This window comes from Rhinatrema bivittatum, chromosome 8 (assembly GCF_901001135.1).
Source record: "Rhinatrema bivittatum chromosome 8, aRhiBiv1.1, whole genome shotgun sequence".
Lineage (NCBI taxonomy): Eukaryota > Metazoa > Chordata > Amphibia > Gymnophiona > Rhinatrematidae > Rhinatrema > Rhinatrema bivittatum.
In genome coordinates, this window is record NC_042622.1 from 140,968,075 (window position 1) to 140,995,998 (window position 27,924).

The following is a 27,924-nucleotide window of genomic DNA, read 5'->3' on the forward strand; positions in this document are numbered from 1 at the left end:
TCACCTTGCACTTATCCACATTAAATTTCATCTGCCATTTGTATGCCCAATTTTCCAGTCTCAGGTCTTCCTGCAATTTATCACAATCTGCTTGTGATTTAACTACTCTGAACAATTTTGTATCATCTGCAAATTTGATTACCTCACTCATATTTCTTTCCAGATCATTTATAAATATATTGAAAAGTACAGGTCCCAATACAGATCCCTGAGACACTCCACTGCCTACTCCCTTCCGAGAAAATTGTCCATTTAATCCTACTCTGTTTCCTGTCTTTTAGCCAGTTTACAATCCACGAAAGGACATCACCACCTATCCCATGACTCTTTACTTTTCCTAAAGCCGCTCATGAGGAACTTTGTCAAACACCTTCTGAAAATCCAAATATACCACAGCTACTGGTTCACCTCTATCTGTTTGCTAGCGCCTTCAAAAAAGTGAAGATTTTCCTTGGGTAAAGTCATGCTGACTTTGTTCCATTAAGCTATGTTTTTCTATATGTTCTTTGATTTTGATATTTAGAACACATCTTTTTTTCTTTCCCTCAGGAATTAAGTATGCTATGAATTGTGCTCAGATCTTTTGCTTCACAGTAGTGCTACCTGAATTGGACAAAGGGGCAGACTACATGGGCCTTTTTCTGCCATTGTTTGTGTTTCTACTCTAAAGGCACTAGCCTGAACTAGGATAAAGCAATTGAAAACACCACCTGTTTGTGTTTCATGTACATTTTAATATTAACTGCATTGATTTTTTGGAGGGTGTGGAATATAAATGTTTTAAATAAAGGAACAGCACTACGCTCTGTGCTTGTTGGACTATTGACATGGCATTGTCTGTGAGATAGGGGAGACAAGACATTCAAATAACTCAAAACGATAAACACCACCCAAGAAAAATGAAGGCTCTAGAACAGTGGTCCCCAACCCTGTCCTGGGGGCTCACCAGCCAGTCAGGTTTTCAGGAATTGGGAAGGCTGAGGGGTGTCCCCACAGCCCATCCAGGACCAGTTGACCCCTTCACTGTCCGAATCCTCCTATGACAGTTTGAGCCCCAGTTCCTCCAGCACCTGGGGAATAAGGGGATGCAATTCCTCCTGCTTAAACAGCTGGACCACGCAAGGGTCATCACATCCTCTCCAAGGGCATCCAGCAAAAACAGATCATCCCCGCTGGCATCTGAGTCACCCTGGGGCATGGCTGCCCAAGGGCCCAGAGAAGGCAGAAACTGAGTCTTTAGATGCTTGGCAGAGCCACCAGCGTAGTCCTGAGACCTCCTCTTTGCAGCCTTCCTAGCCAGAAGGCCTCATGCATTAAGTAGCACAAACTCTGGGGAGAATCCTCTGGGTCCCACATCATCGCTACTGGAATCCGAAGTTGGGGCCTTCGGGTCGCCCTGGCCCGGTTCTACCACTGCTGCAGAAAAGAAGGGGGGGGAAGAGACACAACAACACTTCCTTAGCTTCCTTCTCCTGGGTAACCTCCAATCCTGGGGGTTTAGTTTTTGTTCCTGCTTGTGCCCCAGGCCTGCTCTTAGGCTTTCTGACCCCGCCCGCAGCTCAGGAGAGCGAGCATTCAACTCTAAAACCAGGCCAGAGGCCCTACAGACCTTCACCAGGGCACTTTCACACATGGCAGATATTCTCCCACTGCTGCCCTGGGGTTTCCAGCAGGACAAAAATCGGTCAGGCCGAGCACTAGTGTGGAACCCGTGGGAAAAAAAACCCAAAAATGGCTCCAAAGCAAGCCTGGGTTCCATGTTCCAGGAAGGAAACAGTTAAAAAGTACTGCAAATCTCTGGTTTAACTGCCCAGGCCCTCAGAATGCCTGACCTGAGGCCAAAAACGCCCAGGAGCTACTCTATTGAAACCAGCTAGTATAAAGGAAAGATAGCAGCAGCACCACAGCTGGTATGACTTTGTTCCTGCTTTAGTTTCCTCATTTCTACTCCAATAAGGGTGAGTTTGACCAAACATTTGCTGCAATACAGAGAGTGCTGTTTTACCAACACAATACAGTGAAATAGTCAATTTTTGTGACCAAGAAGAAAACAGACAACTTGATTTTCACTAGAACTTTAATTAAAATTTTAATTTCTTCTTTGATGTAGTCTTAACTCTGAGGATAGAAAAAAAAATAAAATCAGTGAAAAAACCCACAAGTATAACACTGCAAATTCAATCCAGACTTAAAACTATATAAAACTAATATATTAGAGAGAATTGGGGCCAGCTCAGCAGCAGTGCTGTGCATGATCATGCAAAGGGACCTGGGTTCAACTTCCAGGTTAGGCCTTCCATTGCCTAGGTAAGCTGGGAATAGGGATCCTGCAGAAGCTGCCTTCACAGCACCTGAAGAAGCTTCACTGAATAATGGGGATAGCTACTACCACTTTTGCTGTAATTACTAGACTAGAAGGGACATAAAAGAGTAAAGCTAAAAATTGCCAGGTAGCTGCAACTAAAGGCTTATGGCACCAGAACACAGCCCTTTTCCCCCCAAAAAGCTGGAAGCTCAAAGGAATGAACACAGATTTGATTATTTTGACCAAAGAAAGAACAACCCCACCCACAAACTTACAGCTGGACATTCAACAGCTCCAGTGTTAATGTCATCGATTATATCATGAGGGTGCCTGCCATCCACATTACAACCAACTGATTGAGCAGTGCCCAGAATTTCTTTAATAGTTCCTGTAATAAAAGGCCAACCCAAAAAAATAGCATGTTAAGATGTATACAAATACTACAAAGTCATAAAGCAGGTAGACAGTAGTTCTATTTTGGACACAAGGTGTTGTAGAAGACCTGTCACCCCAGCACCTCTCCAGAATATGACTGGCAGTTTGACCAATGGAGAAATTACTTACCTGATAATTTCGTTTTCCATAGTGTAGACAGATGGACTGAGGACCAGTGGGTTACGTGCTCCTCTGCTAGCAGATGGGAGAATGAGTCAGATTTCAAAGCTGAAATCACACTAGAACCCTGCAGTGACCTCAGCTCCTCAGTATTCTCTTTGAAAAGCCACAGACTGATTAAAAACTTGATAAAAACTGGAGACCACCAGTGCCCCACTCATACAATGCCGACACCTGTCATGTGGGTGTCCTGAACTAGGGGTAGGGTAACAGCCTACCCGTATTTGTGTAGCATCAAGGTTTGCCTTCCTGGCTCTTCTCCTGGGCAGCATGCTGAGACCATCTGTCTACACTAAGGAAAACGAAATCAGTTAAGTAATTTCTCCATTTCCTAATGTGTAGCCAGATGGACTCAGGACTAGTGGGACGTACAAAAGCTACTCTTGGATGGGGCAGATGGCTGCCCGTGGCCCACTAAGCACTGCCCTTGCGAAGGCTGCATCTTTTCGAGCCTGGACATCAAGGTGGTAGAACCTGGAGAAGTTGTGTAGAGAAGACCATGTCGCAGCTCAGTAGATGTCGGATACTGCCTGGGCCCTAGTAGAATGAGCCTTAACCTGCAGAGGTAAAGACTTCCCTGCCTCTATATACGCTGCCTTGATTACTTCCTTGATCCAGCGAGCTATAGTCGCTCATGAGGCCACTTCACCTTGTTTCTTCCCGCTGTGAAGATCATAAGCGATCTGTTTTGCACACTGGTTCAGATTGCTCTAGGTATAGTAGGAGTCTGCTGACATTTAGATGGCAAAGACTGGCGTCCTTATGTCCCTCCGGTGATGGCAGGGAGATGGATTGATTCAAATGAAACACCGAGACCACTTTTGGTGCGAAGCTGTATCGTTCCTGGAGTAAAGCAGAGGAATGGATCCCGACAGGATAGTGCCTGTAGCTCTGAGATGAGACAGGCCGAGCATACTGCAACCAAGAAGACCATCTTTAGCGTTAAAAGGCGTAGTGACAGACTGCGCACTGGCCTGAAGGAAGGCCCTGCTAGAAAGTCCAATACCATAGGGGGACCGGCCACTTTAGGGGTGGTCTGAGTTGCTTAACCCCTTTTAGGAAACAGGCCAAGTCCGGGAGTGTAGACAGACTGACCATCTTCATTTACTTTGGCTCTGAAGCAGAAGAGGGTTGCTACCTGAACCTTGAGGGTAGCAAACTTTCCTGTAGCAATTCCAGAATCATGGGGATCTTGCCGTTCATAGGGGCATCCTGCTGTCCTTGCACCAGGCTTCGAATATTCTCCAGATCCGTATGTATGCCAGGGATGTCAAGAACCTCCGTGCGCAGAGCAAGGTGGCGATCACGGCCTTTGAGTAACTGTACTTCTTCAGGTGAGTCCTCGCAAAGGCCAGACCTTAAGAGAGAACAGACGGATCTTCGTGAAGGATGGGGCCCTGCTGGAGAAGGTCCCTCTGTGGGGGGGGGTACAGAGGGATCCCCGCTAGGAGTCTTTGCATGTCTGCGTAGCACGGGCATCTGGACCAATCTGGAGCCACTAGTAGGACTAGCCCTCTGTGGTGTTCTATCTTGCAGAGGATCTTGCCCAGTAGGGGGCGGGGCAGGATGCATACAGTACGTCCTCCTCTAGTCAGGTTTGGATGATGGGGTCGATCCCTTGGGAGTGCTGCTCTCACCTGCAGCTGAAGAACTGGGGGGGCTTTGGCATTGTGAGATGTGGCCAGTAGGTCCATGGCCGGAGAACCCCAGCGATCTACTAACATCTAGAAACCTCTGGTCAATCCTAAGCATACTCATAAATTCCTTACACAAGTATATATTGCTGCTCGAGCTACCTTAGCTAAGGTGTGGAAATCTCCGGACATCCCATCCAGGGCAGAGGTCCTGCACAGGTTACATAGCCAGTATCATTTGTCGTACCTCACTGCGGTAAAAAATGATACTTTGAAACCCTTTCAAGCTATATGGCACCCTCTGACCCAATGGCTACTTACTCAGAAGGGTCCTACTCCGGGGATGGCCTAATAGCGTTGGGATACCTTAGCCAAGTACTTAAGGGTAGGATGATCTACAGACACACTTCTGAAGGTGGACAAAAAAAAATCTGACACAGTTTATTTCGTTTTTATACCTCTTTATTGCAGCCAATACAGTCCTCTTTTTGCTTAACATGTTGATCCTGTGTATGTACCTGGAAAGGGGGGGGGGGGGGGGGGGGAGGGGGGTTGGAGCTGAAAAAATAAAACCTTACTTAGCTCATTTAGAGTGCAACATGTCTGCTGGTTTTGGCAGCGGATATTTCATTGCTCTTTGTACTCTGAGTTGTATTCTTCTTTAAGCTGTATTCCTGTTAATATGTTTGCTTAATGTTCATGTTTTCAACTTTCAATAAAATACCAATTGCAAAAAAAAAAAAAAGAAACCTCTGGTCAACAGTGCCCACTCCCCAGGACCTGGCTTTCCCTACTGAGAAAGTCCGCTGAGGTGTTTTATCCTGTGATGTGGGAGGCAGAGATCCCTTGTAGGTTTACCTCTGCCCATTCCGTGAGGGGGATCTATATCCAGAGACACCTGCTGGCTCCCAGTTCCTCCCTGGCAGTTGATGTAGGCAAACATTGTTGCGTTGTCCGACATCACTCGAATCGCTTGCCCTTGGAGCCTATAGCTGAACTGCAGGCACGCTAGTCTGACCGCTCGCACTTCCAGGCGGTTTATGTTCCATTTTGCCTTTTCCTTGGTCCGTCAGCTCCTGGCAATGGGCTCCCCACCCTCAGAGGCTCGCGTCTGTGGTGAGTACGAGCCAGTTTGGTGGGGATAGGCTTATGCCTCTGCTTAGGTGGTTTTCCCGCAGCCACCACTGGAGCCGAGAGTATACCTCAGTTGGTAGGTGGAGACGAATCTAGTAATCTTGGGACAGTAAAAAGTATTGGAGTGGCTGCATGTGAACCCCATTCCTTGGGGTGCATCCTGGTCATCAATCGGCGTAGTTGGTCCATCAGTTTCCTCCTCCTCAGGGGGTGGGGGTGGGGAGACCTTGTTCTGCTTGGTGTCGAACCGGGTCCCCAGGTACTCTTAAGGACTGAGAGTGTTGTGTTTTGGGGGCAGTTGCCAGTCCTTCCTGGCCACGATAACATAGATGGAATAATGCCCCATATTTAGAGGGGGGAGAGGGAGAGACACCAGGGCGCAGCTGGAAGTGATTTGTAGTGTTATTGCTGTCGTGTCGAAGGCTTGCTTAAGGATGGATTCTAATAGTCTATCTTCAGCATCCTTCAATGATGCCCCCTCCCTCAACAGGGATGGTTGTTCGCTTCCAGACGGCACAGACCAAGGCGTCCACTTTCGGGAAACGCAGGTGTTCCTTGGTCGTGGGTTCCAGAGGGTACAAGGCCCACCCTCCTTTAAAGTTCGCCTCCAGGGCATCCCATTCCAGGTCAATTAGTTCCTGGATGGCTTCCAGCATTGGGAAACAGAAAAAAGGCCTTACGAAGGGACGCCAGGATGGGGTTCCGCCATAGGGTCTGTGCCTGGAATCCTCAGAGTCTGTGAGACAAGGGCTGGCAATTCATCCCTGTGAAAGAAGCGAAGCATGGTTCTGTATGGTTCCAGGCCTGGAGGGATTTTTCCTTCCTCCAGTGAGCCCTCATCTGTTGTGTCTGGGTCCCTGTCAGGGATACTCGTGAAGTGAGGCATGACTTGAGACCCCCGGACAGATCGGGAGCCCTCGGCTGGGGATCCACCCGGGTCGTGGCAAGGGCTGACTGCGCCTGAACGAAGGCTTGTAGACCCTGGAAAAATTCCAACCAAGAGAAGGCCCCCTGGGTCCATGTTTATCTCTTGGGGAGCCAGAGTAGGGGTTACTGAAGTGCCCATTCACGGTGAGGACACCATCTCGGAATTGCTCAGTTCCAGGGAGCTGTCGGATACAGTCATAGCCGAACCGTCTTCCAACTGGGATAGAACAGACTTGGAATTTTTGAGAATCTAGTCCTCCCTGGGCTTTCCTCAGTGTTGACAGACAGGACTCCAGGTTGGGCTGTGCTGCCCTGATGTGGCAGGCCACGCAAAAGGAGTGTTGTCTGAGCTTCTTTGCTGCTGGGGCCATCGCCTCTGTGTTTGGTGCCTGGCGCGCACAGATAATGCGCCTGGATACTTGTAAAAGTACCCATTGTGTGCCCAAGAGGCTGGCCTGACCTGCGCGTACCGACGGCCAAAGGGGGGAAAATGGCGCAGCAGCCCACTGCGTACAAGATGGCACCGCCGAGGGTCACCGAGCTTAGCCTGTTCGGAGCCCCCTTTTCACCTCGCCGGAATCAAGAATGGAGTCTGTACTGCGCGCCGAGCAGGAGACTCGCTGGAGCCCTTCTTCTCTGGATTGAAGATTTTTTTTACTTATTGGCAGAGTGCAGAGATGGTTTCCAGCTGCCGGGGGGGGGGGGGGGCCCTTCAGCCTTCACTGCCATGCTCTGCACCCACTGCAGCGGCTAAGTCCACGCCGGGAACTGGCTGCTGGACCAAGGCACACCTCTGAGGGATCGGAAATCACCTCAGGAATTCTCAACTAGGGGAGGGACCCTTACGTATCTTTTATTCCTACTTGTTAAATTTTACCTTCTATTATTATTATTGTTTGTAATTTTCTTTTATTGTGTTTTATTGCTATGTTAACCGCTGTGAAGGCTATGCCGAGACAACGGTATATAAGCACAAATAAACCTTAAACGTATCACCACAGGAGAATGGGGCTAAACCTTAAATTAAAATGCTTCTTTTATTTTTTTTTTTTTGTAATCTCGCTAGTACCGTGCTAGGAGGGGATAGTGTCATCTGCTAGGGAGATTGAGAGATACTGAGGAGCGGAGGTCACTGCAGGGGTACATCTAGTGTGATGTCAGCTTTAAAATCTGACTCAGTCTCCCATTGCTAGCAGAGAAGCACATAACCCACTGGTCCTGTGTCCATCTGGCTACACGCTAGTAAAAAGTTCACTGCTGATACATAAGAAAAAAAAAAAAAAAAACTCAGGGCATATGATAATCACAACCTATAACAGTATTAAATTCATTCTCTGTGTGTCCTTATGATGACCACTTCCTTTTGTAAAAGTTTGATATATTAATATACTTACAGTGTCTGCAGATATTTAGTTAAATCACTATGAAAAAATCTTGAGATACCATATCCACTTATCTATTTTTGTGTTGACAATGTTCCCCTGTTTGTGAATTTCCCATTTCCCCCATGGTGAGGACTACTCCAGTTAAAGGAAAGCTTGTGTGCTTACCGGAGAGCTCCCTAGCTAGGGACCTGTGTCTCATCTGGCGAGCAATGTTGATAATCTCATCCATGCTGACATTACCACTGTGTTTAACTGGAAACAAATCAGAAAAACCAGTTAGCTGGCATTCCATTTAACTTTAAAAAAAAAAAAAAAAAAAAGTTTACTCACTACACCAGGCTTCCTCAACCTTCCAATTTGGTTCCTTACAATTATCAAAAATAACCAAAAAATTCCCTGTTGCCTGGACTAGGATACTTACTGTTCTTCTGCTTCTTTCTATCACGCGGAGGCTCCTTCAGGGCTTTGATGATGAGAGCAGAGGCCGACGGAACCACTTCAATCTATAAAGATAGGAAAGCCACATTAACAAAACCAGGTGTCAGATATCCCATAAGCTAGAGCCTTACAGAGGAGAGGGTGCAACACCCCGCTTCCTTGTGCCAATGCCTCCAAAATCTCAAAGCACAACACTCCCAGCCATGCCTTTGCAGAGAAGGTCCTACAGACAAGCTCAGTAAAAGTAAGTTTTACTTGATCCCGTGAATAAGTACCGATTACGGGAAAAAGAGCACGTTGTCTTAATACACAGCACTCAGGAAGGTTGAATTTAAGTTCACTTGGCTGAACAATCACGATCATGGGATTTAAATAAATTGTAGGTTTTTTCCCCTTAAGATACATACTCTGTTGGTTTAGCTATTAAACATAGCTAATATAAGACGTGCCATGCTGGATCAGCCCAAGCCCCTAGAGCCCAGCATTCTGCTCCAATCGTGGCCAACTCAGGTCCCCAACAGTTGATTTGTTTCTTATCTTTCACTCCCAGGGATAAGGGCCAGCTTTCCCACATCTACCTGGCTAACTGGTTAGGGATTTTTCCTTGAGGAACCTGTTCAATCCCCTTTTGAACTCCAATATTTTAGTTGCTTTGAATACAGCCTCCAGCAACAGATTCCATAGCCGGATTGTTCACTGAACGAAATAAATAAATGCTTCCTACAACTTGTAAATTGCAGCGAGGCATTTCTCTGTCTCCATCTGCTGGCAGGGATGAATAAACCCAAGAGTCTGGACTGATCCGGATACGTACAGGGAATCATCGTTCCCTATTTACCCATTCCACTTCACTTATGATTTTATAAAATTTCAAACATATCCCCCCTCAGTCACCTTTTCCAAGTTAAAAAGCCCTAATCTGTTTAACCTCTCTCCATAAATGGAGCTCTTCCCACCCCCTTTATTGTTTTTTGTTACTATTCTCTGTACTTTTTCCCATGTCTGCTATGTCTTTTTTTGAGATGGGGCAATACCAGGGAACTATACAAGGGCACTCAGTTTTGTCCTCTATTCCTTTCCAAATAATTCTTAACATTTTATTTGCCTTTTTGACCACAGCTGAACACTGGAGCAGAAGATTTCAAAGTTTTAGCCACAAGGACTCAAGAGGTCCTTTTGCTGGGTGGCAACTCCCAGAACAGAAATCATGTACTTGTATTTGGGATTATTTTTCCCTATTTACATTATTTTCCACTTGTCCACATTAAATTGCATCTGCTTTTAGAAGCCCAGTCTCAAAATCCTGCCATGTTTCAGAAGATGCTGCTGTTTTAATGACTTGAAACAATTGTGTCTCATCTGCAAATTTGGTCACCTCACTCCTTGTGCCTTTCTCCAGATAATGTATGAATATGATAATTAGCACAGGTCCCAGTATAGACCCCTGGGGCACTCTCATGACCTTTCTACATTCAGAAAGCTTACCATGTAGGCCTATCCTCAGTTAGGAACCTACAGCCTCCAATTCCATGACCGTACAAATTTCCTGAAGAGTCTGTCTTAATACACTATATCAACCCATTCACCTTTGTTTGCATATTTACTCAAAAAAAAAATAAAAAATTTAAATCTAATAAACTGCTTTGCAAAAGCCATGTTGACTCTCCCCCATTAAACCATGTCTATTTACATGGTCAGCAATTTTGTTTTTAAGAAAAATTTTAAACATTTTGCCTGGAACTGAAGTTACTCACTGGTCTATAGTTTTCCAGATGACTAGAGCCCTTTTTAAAAACTGGCACACGTTTGTCCACCCCCCCCCCCCCCCAGTCTTCTGGTACCGTGGCTGTTTTAAAAGGTTAGGTTGCAATCACCAGAAAGAGGCCTGCAATTTAGTTTTTTAGTTCCTTCAGAAATCTGGGCTGAATACCATGCAGTCCAAGTGATTTGTCATTCTTTAGTCTGTCAGTTATTATATCCTCTAGTTTCAGTGATTCCATCTAGTCTTTCAGAGTCATCACCATCAAAAAAATGTTTCCAGTGTGGGTGTGACCCAACATCTTCCTCAGTAAAGACAGAGATAAATAATTCTTTTAGTTTTTCAGCTATTTCCTTGTCTTCCCGGCCCAACTATAGATGCAATGAGAACTTCATCTCAGATTTATTAGTGTGGATTAGAAGACTTGTCAAAGAGGTGGGCATGATGGCTCAAGTATCCATGCCATGCGCCACACTACAGATGACTTGGGTTCTAATTCCTGGCTCAGCAAGGGATACGATATACTTAACCCTTCACAGCCTGTGTGGGGGAAAATGGCAGCTACTGCACAATTTAGTGACACCTATTAGCCCACAGAGTGCACATGTGCAGAATTCCAGCAGTTATTCATATCCAGTTATCTTAGAAAAAAAAATGGCTAAAACTGGTTAATGGAAATGAGATGTTCATTTTCTATAGATTCTTTTATTAAAATGTTAAAAAGGAAGTTCATTTGCTACAACTATAGAAAACAAAGTCTAGTTTACCGAGTAAGTTTAAGTTTAGCATATCCCCAAACCTTTCGGCACAGGATTGCTCACAGCATAAAGACCAGCCCTGTTTCCTAAGGAGGGGTTTGCTCTCAGCTTACCACTGGACTATACCAATCACTTATCAGACAGGCACAGTGGCGGGTAGCTAGTAACAAACAGTACTGGCAAAAGGCTTTTACAATAATCCAACTGGCAGTTTGTCATTAAGAAATCTACCCCTCCCTCCCCTCCAATTCTGATTTTTTTTTTTTGGTCCTGTTCCTTTGAGCTGCCATTTGAACCAGAACTAGCCTGTTGGGCTAGGGCACCATAAGCTTTTTATTGCAATCACCAGGTGTTTCGCCCATATTTTACATGCCTGCCCCAACTCACTTAGACCAGCCACTGCAGCATGAATCCTTGGCTGGCGCCATGCACGAATACTCTCTCTGGAAGCCTGCAATCATGAGCCTTAAGACCTGCCATTAGGGTGTTACCTTTGTACAATGGCAGGGACTCTTTCCACTCTGACACCTTATGCAGGGCTTTAAATATTGCCTCTGCAGCTCACCAGTCGTACTGGACAGAAGGAGAAGTCACACCTGAGAATCAATCCCAAGTCTTCCGCTTGGTAATGCTTGTAACTTAGCCACGGGGCTGGCCCAGAAAGAAGATTTAAGTTAATGAAAAAAGGAAGCCAAGGAAGACCAAAAGAGGAAGCAACAGAATCCAGGAAAACTATTAAACTTATATCTGCATTTAAATACAACAGGCGCCAAAACTCAAGTGTGGCACAAGACTGCAGGCGCATAGGATGCAAGACTGTACCTGAGCCTGCCGGTTCTGGATAGTGAGTTTTACGGTGATCCTCAGTCCCTTCCAGTCACCAGTCGCCTTAGCAATATCATCACCGACCTTTTTGGGAGACTGCAAACAAAGGTTTTCAAATCAAAACTAGTACAATTGTCTCAGCTAAACCTTCAAATAGTACATTGCACAGTGGGAACAGGTCAGCACTGCTGTGTGGCACGGAAGAGCTCAATGGGACTGTGGAATACTGAACAGTTTAAGGTGCAATAACCATGAGTACTGACTGTCTGCATAGCTTTAATTAAATTGACTCACTAATTTATGTGGTTGTTCATGATATCAATTGTAGATACACAGAAACAGTGCAAAGATGCTACAAATACAAAAAAAAACCCAAAACAAAAAAACCCGACATTTACCGGCAGAATTTATTTCTCAAATCAGAACAGGCATTGCTCTTTTTTTTTTTCACTTTAAACTTATCAAAAGCACAAAATGCAGCCTGAAATGAAATATAATCCAACCATAAATAAAAGAGTCATAATGACACTTCACCTATAATGAGATTTCAAGGGAACCTCTCCCTGGAAGAGATACATTTTCACCTGTTAAATTTTCTTTCCATGAATTTTGTTACACCAGTCCAGTCCTTACTTATGCATTTCCCCCTTCCAGCAGATAGAGACAGAGCACATTTATTTTTCTTGTGACATCATCACCACTTCTTAGAAGTGGTGCAGCAGACTTTGTTTTTGTTTTGTCAGAGGCTTATTTTCATATCCCCACCTGACAAGAGGATCTAAAGCACCTTATATTTTGTATCCTACAGGAACATTTCCAGTTCCGGTTGCTTCCATTTAGGTTAGCAACAGTTACACAATTGTTTAATGACATGGTTTATTATCTGGTTACTTGGTTGATCAGAGCCAAGTCCTTCCAGGAAGGATTTCAAGAGTCCAAAGAGCAGTCCAAAGTCTTAGTAGGCTTGAGTTGAGTGGTCTACTTGGGTAAAAAGCGAGTTTTTCCTCTGTTAGAATTTCTGGGAACATTTTTCAACTCCTTCTTGGGTTGCATATGTCTCAATGTGGAGAGAGTAGACTTGATGCTCCTACAGGTACAGAAATTGGGTATTCTACCAGGCCCGAGAGCCTGAAATTGTTTTCAGCGTCTTGGTTCTATGGCAGCCTCTCGTTCCATAGGCCAGAGATGACATGAGACCTTTTCAGTTTCTCTCTGGTGAGGTCTAGCTTCCTTTACTTGTGTCAGTGAGGCATGGTCTTCATTGGTGGACAATCCCTCAGCAACTTTTTACAATGGCGCAGGCTGTTGAACCCCTTTTAGATTTTAGTCTTGACAGATGCAAGTCTGTCAGGGTGTGTAGCTTCTTGTCTGGTCAAAGTGGATCAGAGCCTGTTGTCTCAGTTGGTAGCTATCCGCTCCATCAACAGACTTTAAATTAGGTCAGATTGCCCAGTGACACTCTCTGCCTTGTTTGGGGAAAGCTGTTATAACATGGAAGCAAAGATGGACAATACTATGTAAACAGACAAAGCGGCACCAGAAGTCAGTGTGTTAAAGGTGACTGACCTTTTTCTTGGGTCAAGCGGATTCTGCAACTAGTCAATGGCTCACATTGCGGGTCAGGAATCTGAGAAGGCTTTCCAGCCTCCACATAGGCTCCTGTGACCATCTCCTAAATCCAGCGAGCTATGGTAGCCTGTGAAGCTGCTTTGCCCTGCTTCCTTCCACCATGAAGGACAAACAGGCGGTCCATCTTTCGGACATGTTCTGAGACTTCCAGATACCACACTAGGAGTCTTGACATCCAAATGATGGCTGAGACTATATTCCTCCATATCCTTGAGTTTATCTAGGGATGGCCACGAAATGGACTGATTCAAATGAAATACTGATACTACCTTGGGCAAGAAGGATGGAACTGTACATAGCCGTAAGGCCCCTGGAGGAATGGCTCCTGGCACAACAATGCCTGCAGTTCAGAGATGCGACATGCTGAGTATATAGCCACCAGGAACACAGTTTCCAAAGACAATAAATGCAAGGAAAGACTGCACAGCAGTCAAAAGGATTTGCCAAAAAATCCAGTACTAAATAAAGATTCCCCAAGGGAACCGGCCACTGTAAGGGAGGTCTAAAGTGCTTCACTCCCTTCAGAAAACCATTTATGTCAGGATGAGCCGACAGGGAGACCCACTCACCTCACCCCTGAAACAGGAAAGAGCTGCTACCTGCACCTTAAAGGAGTTAAGGGCCAACCTTCATTCAAGCCATCCTGCAAAAGTTTCAGAATAAGAGGGATTTTGACCATCTGAGGGGGGACACCGCATTCTTCGCCTCAAATACTCTCCAGACCTACACATACGCTAGGGACATGGAGAATTTCCAAGCGAGGAGTAAGGTGACATTACTGCCGTAGAATATCCTCTCATCAGGCAAGCCCTTTAAAGATAGAAAAAAAAAAAAAGAGTTGGATCCTCATGAAGGTCCAGTCTCTGCTGCAACAGGTCCTTGTGCGGTGGGAGACACAGGGGGGGTCTCCACCAGGAGTCTCTGCATGTCCGCATTCCACGGATGCCTGGGCCAATCTGGAGATACTAGTAGGATTAGTCTCCCGTGGAAAAATCGGTTCTGCGAATGACCCTGCACAGTAAGGGCCATGGAGGGAAGGCATATAGCAACCAGTCTTCCTGCCAGATCTGGACGAAAGACTGTTGATTCCCAGGGACAACAGATCTCTTCCGTGACTGAAGAATAGAGGAATCTTTGCATTGTGAGATGAAGCCAGCAGGTCAACTGATGGGAGGCCCCAGCGATCTATCACCCGTTGAAATGTTTTGGTCGACAACCCCCACTCTCCCTGCTTAGAAAGTCTGCTCTGACATTGTCTTTTCCTGCAATGTGGAAGGCTGAGATCTGTGGAGGTACTTCCGCCCACTCCATAAGGAGGTCTATCTCCTGTGGCAACTGCTGGCTCTTGGTTCCTCCCTGTGATTAATGTAGGCTACAGACATTGCGTTGCCCGACATCACGCGGACCACTTGACCCCAGAGTCTGTGGCTGAACTGTAAACATGCCAATCTGACTGCCAGGGCTTCCAGGTGATTGATGTTCCAGAGGGTCTATTTCTGTCCAATGTTCCTGGGCTGTCAAGCTCTTGACAGTGAGCTCCCCAGCCCCAGAGACTCATCTGTCTTGAGAATCAGCCAGTTCGGGGAGGATAGGGACACCACCCCCCCTGCTCAGATGAGCTTCTTGCACTCACCACTGGAAACAAAGGCCCCTGGGCTTTCCCCGAGGAGCTCAGCCCTGTGGCTGTTGGAATGGCTGATTCGTAATACTCCCCCCACCAGTGATCTCTCCGATGCAAAACAAACAGGCCAGAGAAGCCCCACAGAAAGAGCAGTGCAAGGACTGCTGCTGCTGTGTTTGTAGTTGTCACGTGCAGACCCCTCCAGGAGGCCCTAAACAGCAGAGGCAAAAGAACACATGCATCACCCACCAGCACTTAAACACTTGACAGGAGCAGGTCACTTGCTCAGCCAGTCTCTCTTCTGCCCCAGGTGCAGGGCTTAAGCAAGATTGCAGCTTGTTCCTGGACTTTTTTTTTTGTTTCCAGGGAAACCTTGAAGTAGCTGTAAAGGTGTGAGGGGGACAGCAGAATACTAGATAATAAAACAAATTATCTCCCTTTTCTCTCATTTTTGTTTTTGTTTTTGGTTTTTTTTTAAAGGAGAGATCCCACCTCCACCAGACTCTACCTAGTCCCCTCCGAGACTGAAAACTCCCTAAATAGGCTCGCACTGCTAGACAAACTAGTGGCCTGGCTCTATGCCTGTGTCACTGCTGCACCACCAGGGAGTCCTATCAGCTGGAGGAAAATACTGGATCTTTCTCGGCTGCAGACCTCTAAGCAGTGGTGGTGATGATGTAATAAAAAATAAAAAATAAAATAAAGTCGCTCTGCCTCCTTCTGCTGGTAGGTAGACATAACTTGTAAGGACTGGTTTAGCATAGCAGGATGAAATAGAAGATACTGCTCTTTCCTCTTTCCAGTACTGTATATTTTTTCCCCCAAATGTTAGTTCATTCTTAAAGTAGCCTGCAAAGGCACGAGCATGCTAAGTGGTGCTTATGAGGTACAACACCCAGCTGAAACCATGAAGCCCCATGTCCCAATTGCCTACAACTGATGCCAGATGAGCAGTTATTCAGTACTCCGTCGTGGCACTTCTGCCTCACCTCAGGGCACTGCAGAGCAGAGGCATATGCAACCAGCAGCCTCACTCCCACTACTTACTGAAGAGCAGCCCTGCAGCTGGCAGTGGCCCATCCTGGCCAGGTCAGCAGCAGAGTGTGTGTTTCCAGGACTGTTCTTCACCTTGTAGCACACTTTAAACAGGGTTAGGGAGAAGACAGTACTAAAAACATGGAGGTCCATATTCAAAAGCATTTAGTCAGCCAACTCAGAAGTTAGGAGGCTAGAATTTAACCAGATAAGTTGGGGCATTCCAAGAGGAGTTGAGATAGTTGGCTAATTTAACCGGCTAACTCTGACATTCAGAGTTAGCTGGATGACTTAGCCGGCTAACTTTTAGCTGGCTATATTCAATACTGCAGCTACACTATTAAATATACCTTCAATGTTAAACTTATCCAGACTATGGACCTCATCCATTTTGCTGTCTGTACTGCTTCTACAGAGGCCCAACAGGAGGTGAGATGGAGTAAAATGAGATGCTTTTTCAACTGGAATTCTCCATTCTCTCTGGAAATGTAATGTTTTGTCAGCACTGGCAATTCCCCTTCACTGGTACTAGTGAAGTTATGTAGTGCCCTTTCCCATCCCCACACAGAGGCCAAAAGCAAAGGCAATTATTTTAGAGTTATTTAGCTACCTATGGTGGGCACACACACACAACTCCCACTTCAAGAGCAAGTCCAGCTCTAGCCCATCTGAGGACAGGCATGCCAGACCAGAACTGGACCCAGGTTTTCCATTTACCAGCACAGCCAGCTAGTCACCAGGCTGGACTTAGGTTACCCATTTATTTTTTTAACAAAACATGCTTGGGAAAACAACCATTTCATTCAAGGACTGTATTTCACTGTACACAATACATACCAAACCCAGGGGTCCAATCTTGGGAGCCAGAGCAGATGTGGCACCAACTTCACCACCAGTGCATCTCAGGTACACTACAAAAGAAAACAGACTTAAGGTTTTACATCATTAGAGATTATTAAATGCATCAGTCAATACCAATACTATTGTCATTTAATTTCTCATCTAAGTGAAATGAGCTGAACCTGGGAGACAGAACAGAGTAACATAAGTGGCAGATAAAGACCCAAACAGCCTATTTCTCACCACATCTTTTAGCTGACCTCCCCACTATGCCCAAAACCTGTTACAGTAGTGGCTTCCACCATTTGTTAGCATGCCCTCCCCATATTTAGAGGTTTTATCCATGGTCCTGCCAGATATGCCCCTCAGCCTCACCCAATACTATTATCCCACACTGTTTAGGATTCTAATTGCTGCTCTGTACAAGTTAGTACACCAGGTTAAGAGGGGGTGCCTTACAAGTTTCTCTCTGTCTACCTGCTGGAAGGGAGGCAAAACCCAGCAGTCTGACTGATCCAGGTACGTACAGGGAACTACCGTTGTGGATGGGCAGGCTACATAAGCTGTATGGTCTTTTATGCACTCACAATTCTAACACACGCATTCATGTAATGCTAGCAAACAACTCCACAGCAGCGAGCACTCTGCAAGGTTTGTAGTAGGTAAGCATATCCCCAACCTTTCGGCACAGGACTGTTCACAGCATAAAGACCAGCCCTGTTTCCTAAGGAGGACTTTGTTCTCAGCTCACCACTGGACTCTACCAATCACTAATCAGATAGGCATAGTGGCGGGTGGCTTCCAACTGACACCACTTTACATACTTATTCATACACACCCCTAAAGTAATACCATAAGATAAATGCAACAAAAGCAGCAGTTTTCTTGATTCTCAGGGAAGGAAGAGTGCCAATCACCAGAACTGCTACACAACCAACAGCTCTCCAATGGCACATGCAGTCAGATTTCAGAAAAAAAGGAAAACAATTTCACACTTCCAAGTTAGACATGACTGAGAAAGACAGAGATAGAATACTTTGCAGCAGCCGTGTTAGGGGATGTTGCTTTAAATTGTCCCAGCCACAACATCCAGGCAGGCAAGATCTCCTCAGCTAAGTACTTTTATTTTGCTTGTAAGAAAAAAAACAAACCCCACAAACCATGTAAATTTGGCAGATAGATCCCTATATGTTCAATACTCCATAGAAAGAAGAGAGAAGCTTATTTGCTCACTTTCCCTTCCTGCCCATCTCCTATATGCACTTTCTGCAGTATTAAAGCTCCTCTCCATGCTTGTCTGCCATTATGTTTGCTCTCAACACCTCCCTCAGGAAACCATTTCATCTACCCACCACCCTGTCTGCGGAGGAAGGCCTCATTACTTCATTTTTCACTTTCATTCTGACTTCAACTATAACATGCCTGACAGCTCTCTGTTTCAATAACCTGAATACCAATCAGATTCTTGAACCATCCCCACCCCAATAGACACTAATTACCCCTTTCTGGTAAGTTTTATTTTAGATTTTTATATTTCGCTTTCCGGCACAAAAAGTTATCCTCTCCAGCAACCCTGCTCCTCTCCCTCCTTGGCCAGTAAGGCACAGGCCCCTTCTTTTTGGTGAACTCAGCTGGCTATCCTCTATCCGGGTGGGGGCAGACTGGCATGCACCACCTGCTCTCCTTAGACAGGGTGAAGGAGGATTGGGAATTCAAAAGTGCATCCTGTTTGCTTCCTTGGGGGGAGATGTAAGGGAGCAGTACCATCTTTTCTTCTCATTCACTTTCTTCCTCTCCCCCCCACCACACACCCTCCCCCTCTCTATTCCCCTCATTCATTTTCTCTAACCTATGCATTTCTTACTCCTTTCTCACAGATCCTGTTCCCCTCACTCTCACTTCACAGATCTAGCCACCTCCCCTCGCTCACTTACACTTCCAATTTCCTCATTCACTCCCCCCCCTCCATACTTTTATGCCCTTCTTCCACCCTCATTCTGATTTTCTCCAATTCCTTTATTCACTCTCCCATACCCACCATTCCCTCCCTCATTCTTGCCCATTCCCCCTACACTAGTATAGGTCACCAACTGCAGAATAAGCAGGGCCTGGAAGCCAACATGTTAAGTAGCAACTTAGCCAGGAAGAATACACACCCAATAGTGGCAGAAGCAATGGGGCTGACAGGCAACTTGTGTCTTTTTGACCTTGGCCATTACTCCTCAGGGCCTCTTCAACTGTGCCAGGAAATTGCATAAAAAAATCAAGGCCATGTGGCTGCCCCATCTCATGGTAAGCAGCTCCAACACACTCTGCCTTGCTTCCTCTGGGGAGCCAGAAAAGATACATGCCACCATAGGTTCTGCTCTGTTTCTGCAGGGAAAATGGAACTGATTTACACTACCAGCTCTACTCTGCTTGCACGAGTCCCTGGCGGGAAAAAAAAAACCAAAAAAAAAAAACAGGACACCATTCCATGTTGTTCCAGTAGAAATTAAGCCTTGGTAACAGATACAAAAAAAGGGGCTGAATTAACACACTGTTAGCCGGCATTTGGATGCGCTAGCTTTACCCCTTATTCAGTAAGGGGTAACAGCGCGTCCAAAATGCACGTCCAGCCCCCTCGAACCTAATAGCGCCCGCAACATGCAAATGCATGTTGATGGCCCTATTAGGTATTCCCGTGTGATTCAGAAAGCAAAATGTGCAGCCAAGCCGCACATTTTGCTTTCAGAAATTAGCGCCTACCCAAAAGGTAGGCGCTAATTTCTCCGGGCACCGGGAAAGTGCACAGAAAAGCAGTAAAAACTGCTTTTCTGTGCACCCTTTGTTAATATCATGGCGATATTAAGTCAAAGGTCCCGAAAGTTTAAGTAAAAAAAAAAAAAAAAATAAATAAAAAATTTTAAATGGGCCCACGGCTGGAAAACCGGACGCTCAATTTTGCCGGCTTCTGAACCCATGGCTGTCAGCAGGCTCGAGAACAGACGCAGGCAAAATTGAGCGTCGGCTGTCAAACCCGCTGACAGCCGCCGCCTCTTTTTACCGCCCGGCCTAATTTTAATAAAATTAAAATATTGAATCGCGCGCACAGGAGAGTGGTTTGTGTGCGCGCTGGGAGAGCGGGCGCTTGCCCGCTCTCCCACATTTTTAATGTATCGGCCCATTAGAGAGCAGAGTGGCTGTTCTCTCCACTTCAGCTTAACCCCTCTCCTACTTTTTCCTGCAGGCTGCCTGAAGGGGAGGGTCTGGAGCAGAACACCCCAGCTGCTCTGCCTCAGTCTTAAAGTGCTGGAACTCTGCTCCAGGCCGTTCCCCTACAAATTAAGCCCTGGGAACAGGAGTGTTGTCATAGGAGGTATGAATCTTTATTCCAAAGCAATAAACACACACACTATGGTAAACAGGAGGAAATTATGGGACCCAGAAAGAAAAAAAAAAAATTTCTCAGCCACAAATGTGTACATGTTTGGCTCTCAAAATGTCTACAATAAGGTGCATTCGTTTTAGCACGGAATAAAATATTTTTTAAATTGTGATCTCACACAGAAAACAAAACAAAAAAACCAAACAAAAAATTGAACATTAAGAACAGATACAAGAAGTTTGGCCACCATGCATCTCATCCTATTTTGATAAAGACCTATAGCTGTAACAAATCACAGTCATATACAGATACAAGACAACACATCCATATCCGTACATTCAAAACACACAAAATGCATTACAAATCTTCTTTAACTGTACTGGGATGCATGCATAAGAGCTTTCCCAAGCTTGCTGGGGGGTTATCTAGCCAATGGTTTATGCTCATCTAAAAGTTCCAAATTAATCCCAATATTAAAATGTACCATAGTCCCGCAGGAGGGGGTCAGAGACTTAATTCAATAGCTAAAATATCTTAGAGCAACAGCTATTTCAATAAACCTTTGAAAACCCTTAGGTAACCTCTAACTTGCCTATTGCATCAAGTGCCCAGAAGAGGGGAATGTGCACATGTTAAACAATGCATCCAGTTTGAATGCATGTTTTTTGCGTGTCTGTATTGCATCGGCCTGCAAGTGGCTGGAAACCCACCCCCCAGTGCAAAATGTATAAGATCCTCCTAACCATTTACATTCACATCACATCTGTCCCGCAACATTATAGAATCTCAGGTCTGGGAGATTCTATCCATCATACCCCCCCATCTGCCACTGAAGTCCAATAGCTAATTCTCCTTGATTTAGCCAACTATAAAAATCCAGAGATCAAAAATTTCAGCCTTAACTCATCCTTACGAGTGATCCAACATGGCACCATCTGAATCTTATTTAAAAGTTTAGGAAGCCATTTTAAAACAAGGCACCTTGTGCAAACAGGGGACAAGAGGTAATTCCATCCAAGGTTGAAACTGCCTCTGAAAGGTATCTATTAAATAGGAAATATTCAACCTACACAGACACTTGCAAAGGAATCATGAGAAATTACTACTTAGCTGATAATTTCCTTTTCTTTAGGACAGTCATGAATCCAGAACAAGCAGGTTATGCACCTCTACCAGCAAGTGGAGACGGAGCAAACTGATGTCACAGTATATATACCCCTGCAGTGACATCAGCCTGCCAGTATTTTCTTCAAAGCAACTGTGGAGAGACTAGCATAAAAACTTGATTAAAAACAGATAACTATTTCAATACACAGCCAACAGTCAACACTGAGCACAGACAAGAATGTATAAACATTAGTCTAGGGACTGGACGAACACTTACCAGTAATCCCTGTAACTTGTAACCATGGAGGAGGACCATAATACAATCATTCGGCAACCAAGGGAGAGAAGCTGGATTCATCTGACTGTCCTAAAGAAAAGGCTTAGAAACCTCCAGATACCTAATGTGTCTTGACATCCAAGGGTTGCAACAGATGATACTTCTCTGCATCTCTATCCAGACATGGCAGAGATGGACCGATTCAAGTGAAATTCAGTGACCCTTCCATTTTACCAAAGGTGAACAGTACACAGCGGTACTGCTCCTGGAGTCATATGAAGGAATGGCTGACGGCAAGACAAGACCTGGAATTTGGAAACACTACACGCAGAGCAACTGTAACGAGGAACACTGTTTTCAAGGACAGGGTACGTAGTGGTCTAAATGCAGGGCCTGCCAAAAAAACTATTACCAATTAAGACTCCAAAGGGGCACCGGAAACGGTTAGAGGACTAAGATGGTTCACTTCTTTCAGAAAACAGCCACAACAGGAGAACAGACAAGGAACCACCATTTAACCTGTCCCCCGAAACAGGCAAGAATGGCCCTCTTGCACCTTTAAGGAAACACAAGCTAATCCTTTATTCAAGCAATCCTGCAAAAAATTCCAAAATGAGCGGATTTTTGACCAAGGAAGAAAGAGTACCTCGGATCCTCACATCAGGCCTCAAACACTCTCCAAACCCACACATAGGCTAAGGAAGTGGAGAACTTTCTAGCTCTCAGTAAAGTGAAAATCCCTGCCACAGAGTATCCTTATGTCAGCAAGCCAGCCCTTTCAAGGACCGTACAGGCAAGTCAAAAGTGAGTCTTATCTTCATGAACGACAGGTCCTTGCTGCAACAGGATCATGTGTGCTGGGAAGTCAAAGAGGCAAGTCCACCAGGAGACTCCGCACATCTGCATACCATGGTCTCCCGGGTCAGCCTGGAGCTACTAGGAGCACCATCCCTCTGTGGTGATGAATCTGAGTCAATCTGCCCAACACAGGCCATGAAGAAAAGGCATACAGTAACTTGCCTTCTGGCACTCCTGCACTAGGGCATCGATCCAAGGACTTTGATTTCTCTTGCAGTTGAAGAAATCGCAGAACTTTCACATTGCACAAAGTTGCCAGGAGGTCTAGGAATGGAAGACCCTGGCGATCCAGAATCAGCTGATATGCCTTGTCTGACAATGCCCAATCTCCTGGATCCACTCTCTTTGCTTAGAGGTCTGTCCTTGCATTATCTCTTCCTGCTATGTGCAAGGCTGAGATCCTCTGGAGATGCATTTCTGCCATAACCACTGTGTTGCTGAACCATAAACATGCCAAGCGGACCACCCTGGCTTCCAGCTTGAGTGATGTTCCAGAGACTCTTCTGTATTCCAGCATCCTTGCACTATCAGCTCCCCAACCAAGGAGACTCACGTCTGTCAGTCATCAGCAATAGCCAGTCCAGTGGGGTTAGGGAGTCTCCCTTCTCTAGATGATCCACCAGCAACCATCACTTCAGCTGGGAGGAGACCATCAGCAAGTGGAGCCGAATCGAATAGTTGTGAGACTGCAGGTTCCACTGAGACAGCACGGAGTGCTTCAGAGGATGCATATGCGCCCTTGCCCATGGCACCATGGTCAGGGTCACCGCCATTAAACCAAGTACCCGCAGGTAAGACCACATGGTTGGGCACAGTGTGTTCAACAGAAGGAGCTGCACCAGCAGCTTTTGAATTTGAGCTTCCAGCAGGAAATCCTTGCCCAGCTTAGAGATGAAGCGAACCCTGGAGGTATTCCAACAACTGAGCAGGCTGACGACTGCTTTTGGCCAGGTTCAATACCCAGCCGAACTACCGCAACAGGGAAATCACCTTGCGAGTCACCAGGCGGCTCTCTTCCAGTGACCTGGCGCAAATCAGCCAGATGTCCAAATATGGGCGTACTAGGGTTCCACCCTTCTCAACTCTGCCGCAACAACTACCATTCCCTTGGAAAAGGTTCGGGGAGCAGTGGCCAGACTAAAGGACAGTGCCTGAAACTGAAAGCAGCATCCTAGGACTGCAAACCACAGGAAGCATTTGTGTTCCAATCAGATAGGAATGTGGAGATACATCTCAGACAGATCCAAAAGAGGTTAGAAATTCCCCCGACTGCACAGCCATTAACACCATGCGCAAAAATTCCATGCAAAAATGCTTCACTCGCAGAGAACGGTTGACGCCTTTGAGATCCAGGAAGGGACAAAAAGAGCCCTCCTTATGGCACAACAAAATCAATGGAATATTGCCCCAAATTTCCTTGAGACTTGGGCACTGGGAACACAGCCCTCAGATTGAGGAGCCTCACCAGTGTACCCCTACACTGCCTGCATCTTCATCGGGGAATGGCAGGGAGACTCCATTGCATAGCCTTCTCGTATCACCTCCAGGACCCACTGATCAGATGTGATTTCGACCTACGAGAGCACGAGCGAGATCCCCCTCTCCTTTTCCTGGGGGTGGGTCGGCAAACATTCATTGAGAGGCTCAGGGACTTCCCACTACCCAAGCCTACACCTCTTCTGGGTTGTCAGGGATGAAAGCCCCGAGACCTATCGAAGGGTTGAGTCCTCTGAAAGATCACTCCTCTATGGGCGTCGAAAACGCTTGGCTCCACTAGCATGGCCTCTCATATTAAAGGAATGCTGCTCCTGCTTCTTATCCTCCAGCAAACAAGAACCAGAGATTTGCCTCACTTACTGGCCAGTTTCTCCAACTCGCTCCAAACAAAAGCAAGTCGTTAAAGAGAAACTTGGTGAGGCTATATCGGCCGGCCGACCAATATCTCAACCATAACTGACGCTTAGCCAGTGGGGTGACTTTGTTAGTAGCGGCCAAGTATGAACCAGATCATAGCCCACTTCTGCCAAGAAGGCAGCAGCTGGTTCCATAACTGCCCTGGAATTTACTCCAGGGACATCAACCTCCTGGGAGAGAAACAAGAGCAAGCCACCAAGGCACAACAAGTGATCTGCAAGGACACTGCCACTGCTTCAAATGCTTAAAGGATAGTCTCAATCTTTTTATCATGAGCTTCCTTCAAGTCCATTCTGCCTTCCACGGGCATAGTGGACCACTTGGAGACTGCACACACAAGTGCATCTACCTTCGGAAAACATAAGTACTCTCTTACCCCTACATCCAGAGGTTATAGGCCTTCTAAAACCGGATCCCTTTGAAATTAGCTTTTGGGGCACCTCACTCAAGAGCAATCAATTCTTGAATGACTTTCATCACAGATCTCTCTTTGGCCCAAACATTGAATCCACCCCAGGAACTCAAAGCATTTTCAAGGTCTGGGAAAATCAAAGCTGGCAGTACATCTTTATGAAAGAACCATAACATAGTTCTATACGGTCCTAATCTGGGGAGAATTTTGCTGTCTTGAGAGAGTCAGGATTGACACCATTATCTACGCCATCTGAATCTCGATCTGGAGGTCCTGGCGCTTAACAGAAGGTCCAGATAAGATGTCTATCTGCAGCTCTGCTGTGGGAGCATTGGACAGGACTGCACCTGAAGGAAGGATTGCAATCCCTGGAAAAAAAAAAAATTCTACCCATGAAAAAGTAGAAGCATCCAGATCAGAAGGTACCGAAATAATACTCACTGAGCTACTGTCTCCTGCTGAGGAACCAGTTAAGGGAGTTCCAAAATCAGGCACTCCACCTGAGTCTTCTTTACCCAGACCCACAGCCAGCTGGGAAGAACCAGGCTTAGTGAAAGCAGAGGAAGACAAGTCTCCCTAATCCTCCAAAAAGCACGGGTACAAATTAGCAGGCACTCCTGGCTGAGATGCCCAGAATATGACAAGTAATGCAAGAAGGACGCTAAGCCTTCCGAGACACAGGCACTATTATGGCCGACAATGCACTGAGCAGCAGCCAAGAGGCAGGTGTCTTTTTTTTTTTTAATGCATGCTCAACCTAAGCGTACAAAATTGTGTGTTCAACACTTAGGCATCATATCTAGATACGCAAAAATAAGCATCACAAAAAAACTGAAGCACACAGTACAAATTGCGCACAGAGGTAAACATGCAGCCACCAAGGCGGCACTTAACGTGGATACACAGACTACAAGGCCCAACTGTGCATCCAAGAACTGGACACACAGCTAGATGATCATGATGGGACTGTCAATCCTGTAGAAATCAGGTGAAATACCATTGTGGCCTACTAAGCGGCGTGCAACGAAAAGCCTCAAAGTGGGACCTAGCCTAAGGAAGCTGCTCAAGTCCCCCGCCCTCCACAGAGCGGGATGAACGCCGATGCATGGAGAAGGAAGAAAGCCCTACACAACAAAAAATCTAAGACTCCGTATAATCTTTAAAAAAACAAAAAAACACTTACCGAAGCTCAGGCTTACCCAGCTGAGTACAGTGCCGGTCTCTGGGGGGGGGTGGGGGGAGAAGAGGGCATGTACCACACTTGGCTTCCTGCATCTGCTGCCTTCCAACTGCTTAAGCAGCTAAGTCCACGCCAGCTGAAAAACCAGCTACCAGACCGAGGCACTCATCTGAGGGACCACGTAAATCACCTCAGGAATTCTCAACTGTGGGAGGGACCATTTATTCCCTCACTTCTCCTTTACTTTAAAATACTGGCAGGCTATCACTGTAGGGGGTATATATACTGTGAAGTCTGTTTGCTCCTTCACCATCTGCTGGTCAAGGTGCATAACCAACTTGTTATGCGCGCAGCCCAGCCTTGCGCACCCTGTGCACATTTTAGAAGAGGCCCAGCCACAAGTAACCCTTACACGCACAAGAGCCAGGCCTCTATCAAGGGGCGGTCCTGGGGGCAGGGAGGGGCTGGAGACTGCCAGTACAGCAGCTATTTGCCACTAAGCCGGGGAAGATCGCCTGCTGGCACGCACAATTTAAGCCAGCTCAAAATAAAACACTTTAATAGGATTAACAATAAACAAAATATCATCCATAAATATACAGATCTGTTCAAATGTGCCCAACTGTAATCCCTGAAAGAGAGAAATTTCAATTTTATGGCCAATAGTTAATACAGATGGAGCAACTCTGTCTTGCACCACCACAGGTAGCACCTGATATTTTTAATACACATACTATTGCACTCAAAACTATGCTTTCATTGCCCACATTACATTAAAACTATAATCTAATTACACTTCAAGTCATAGTATCACAGTTTAAAAAGGCAACGTTACTAAGTGATCTATGATCCTTTTTGCATATTATCTATCATCGTTATTTCCCAGCAGAATTTTAATGTCGTGTTTCACAAGGGGAAAAAAATCAGTTGCTACAACACATCTAAGCTTCAGGCTGTACACAAGTATCTCTCGCCTCAATATGCTAAATTGTTATCTGATTAACATACTCTGTTAGTATTTGGGAATAAACCATACAAGAGATAAACATGTTACCATTGTCAAAGCAGTCTACCATCACGGATTTTACTTTTCAATGGAAAGGATCATAAGTAAAACAAGTATCAGAACATAACCGGATTCGGAAATATTTTGTGCTACAGTGATACACTACCTGTGATTTATGATGAAGAATGTTTGTACTTCTAATTGGAAACCGCCATGAAGGTAATTACACCCACACAAAAATCTCAATGCATTCGGAGTCTCCATGAAGAGCTGCTACATAAGAACCACGTGTAAGGCTACAGTGATACCCAACCTGCGCCTCCTTCTTTGAAACCCCATAATTTGAAAAATGTTTTTCCATTACAAAATAGCATTTTAGTGCACATAAGATTAACCCTTGGATAGACCTCGGAAACAGAGAGCATACTAGGCAAACAGTGGTCCGATTAGCAATAAATGCAATTACTAACAAAAAAAGAAAAAAAATGCCGAGGATCAATAACGGATCACCATGTAGCAACTAGTAGCCTGAACACCTCGGGATCCAGCCTGTATTGGGAGGACGAAGGAACTGGACTTATGAACACAGGCACCCAGCATGGCCGACTACAGCCCAACATTATTCGCTTATTTCCTTCCTCCCTCTCACGTACCGACTTTAATTTCGTTGGGATCGAACTTGGGAGGCATTTCCGCGGGGAGCTAAAATCGACTTGCTTCGGTTGGGACCGGTATCGGTGTCGGATGAACCCAGATTCGGGACGACCGAAAAAAATAGTTGCACCTCTACCAGGATACCAAGAGGAAAGAGAGAACGGAAGTCTTATGATTACGTAGGAGCCCGGTCATTCTCGCGAGAATTACTGGCAAAAGGAAATGGGAAGAGAGTTGTGGCCAC

The 27,924-nt window shown here is 45.7% G+C and overlaps 1 protein-coding gene and 2 non-coding genes across 5 annotated transcripts; all 3 read right to left on the reverse strand.

The window, feature by feature from the left end:
- Positions 1–713: 713 nt before the first annotated feature.
- RPL12 (ribosomal protein L12) lies at positions 714–27,845 on the reverse strand. 3 transcript variants are annotated; one of them, XM_029612420.1, is made up of 7 exons: positions 27,680–27,845; positions 16,903–16,976; positions 11,778–11,876; positions 8,422–8,503; positions 8,166–8,252; positions 2,581–2,693; positions 714–1,413 (listed from the first exon to the last, which is right to left on the reverse strand). In XM_029612420.1, the coding sequence occupies exons 1-7, from the start codon at positions 27,714–27,716 to the stop codon at positions 1,408–1,410; spliced, it is 498 nt and encodes a 165-aa protein (XP_029468280.1). In that variant the 5' UTR covers positions 27,717–27,845; the 3' UTR covers positions 714–1,407. The 3 variants fall into 3 exon arrangements, with proteins under 3 accessions (XP_029468280.1, XP_029468278.1, XP_029468279.1); XM_029612418.1 differs by having other exon boundaries at positions 714–1,416; XM_029612419.1 differs by lacking the exon at positions 714–1,413 and adding an exon at positions 2,060–2,118.
- On the reverse strand, positions 10,983–11,112 carry LOC115098424. Its single transcript, XR_003858512.1, has one exon. It is a non-coding gene; the product is annotated as a small nucleolar RNA SNORA65 (small nucleolar RNA).
- LOC115098425 lies at positions 17,572–17,700 on the reverse strand. Its single transcript, XR_003858513.1, has one exon. It is a non-coding gene; the product is annotated as a small nucleolar RNA SNORA65 (small nucleolar RNA).
- Positions 27,846–27,924: the final 79 nt, after the last annotated feature.

Excerpts from the sequence above, each read along its gene's own strand:
- RPL12 (XM_029612418.1), bottom strand. The coding sequence starts at position 27,716 with ATGCCTCCCAAGTTCGATCCCAACGAAATTAAAGTCG. Across the intron at positions 11,877-16,902 it reads AGATTGGACCCCTGGGTTTG|TCTCCCAAAAAGGTCGGTGA; the intron begins GTATGTATTGTG and ends CTTTGTTTGCAG. Across the intron at positions 8,253-8,421 it reads TAGAAAGAAGCAGAAGAACA|TTAAACACAGTGGTAATGTC; the intron begins GTAAGTATCCTA and ends ATTTGTTTCCAG.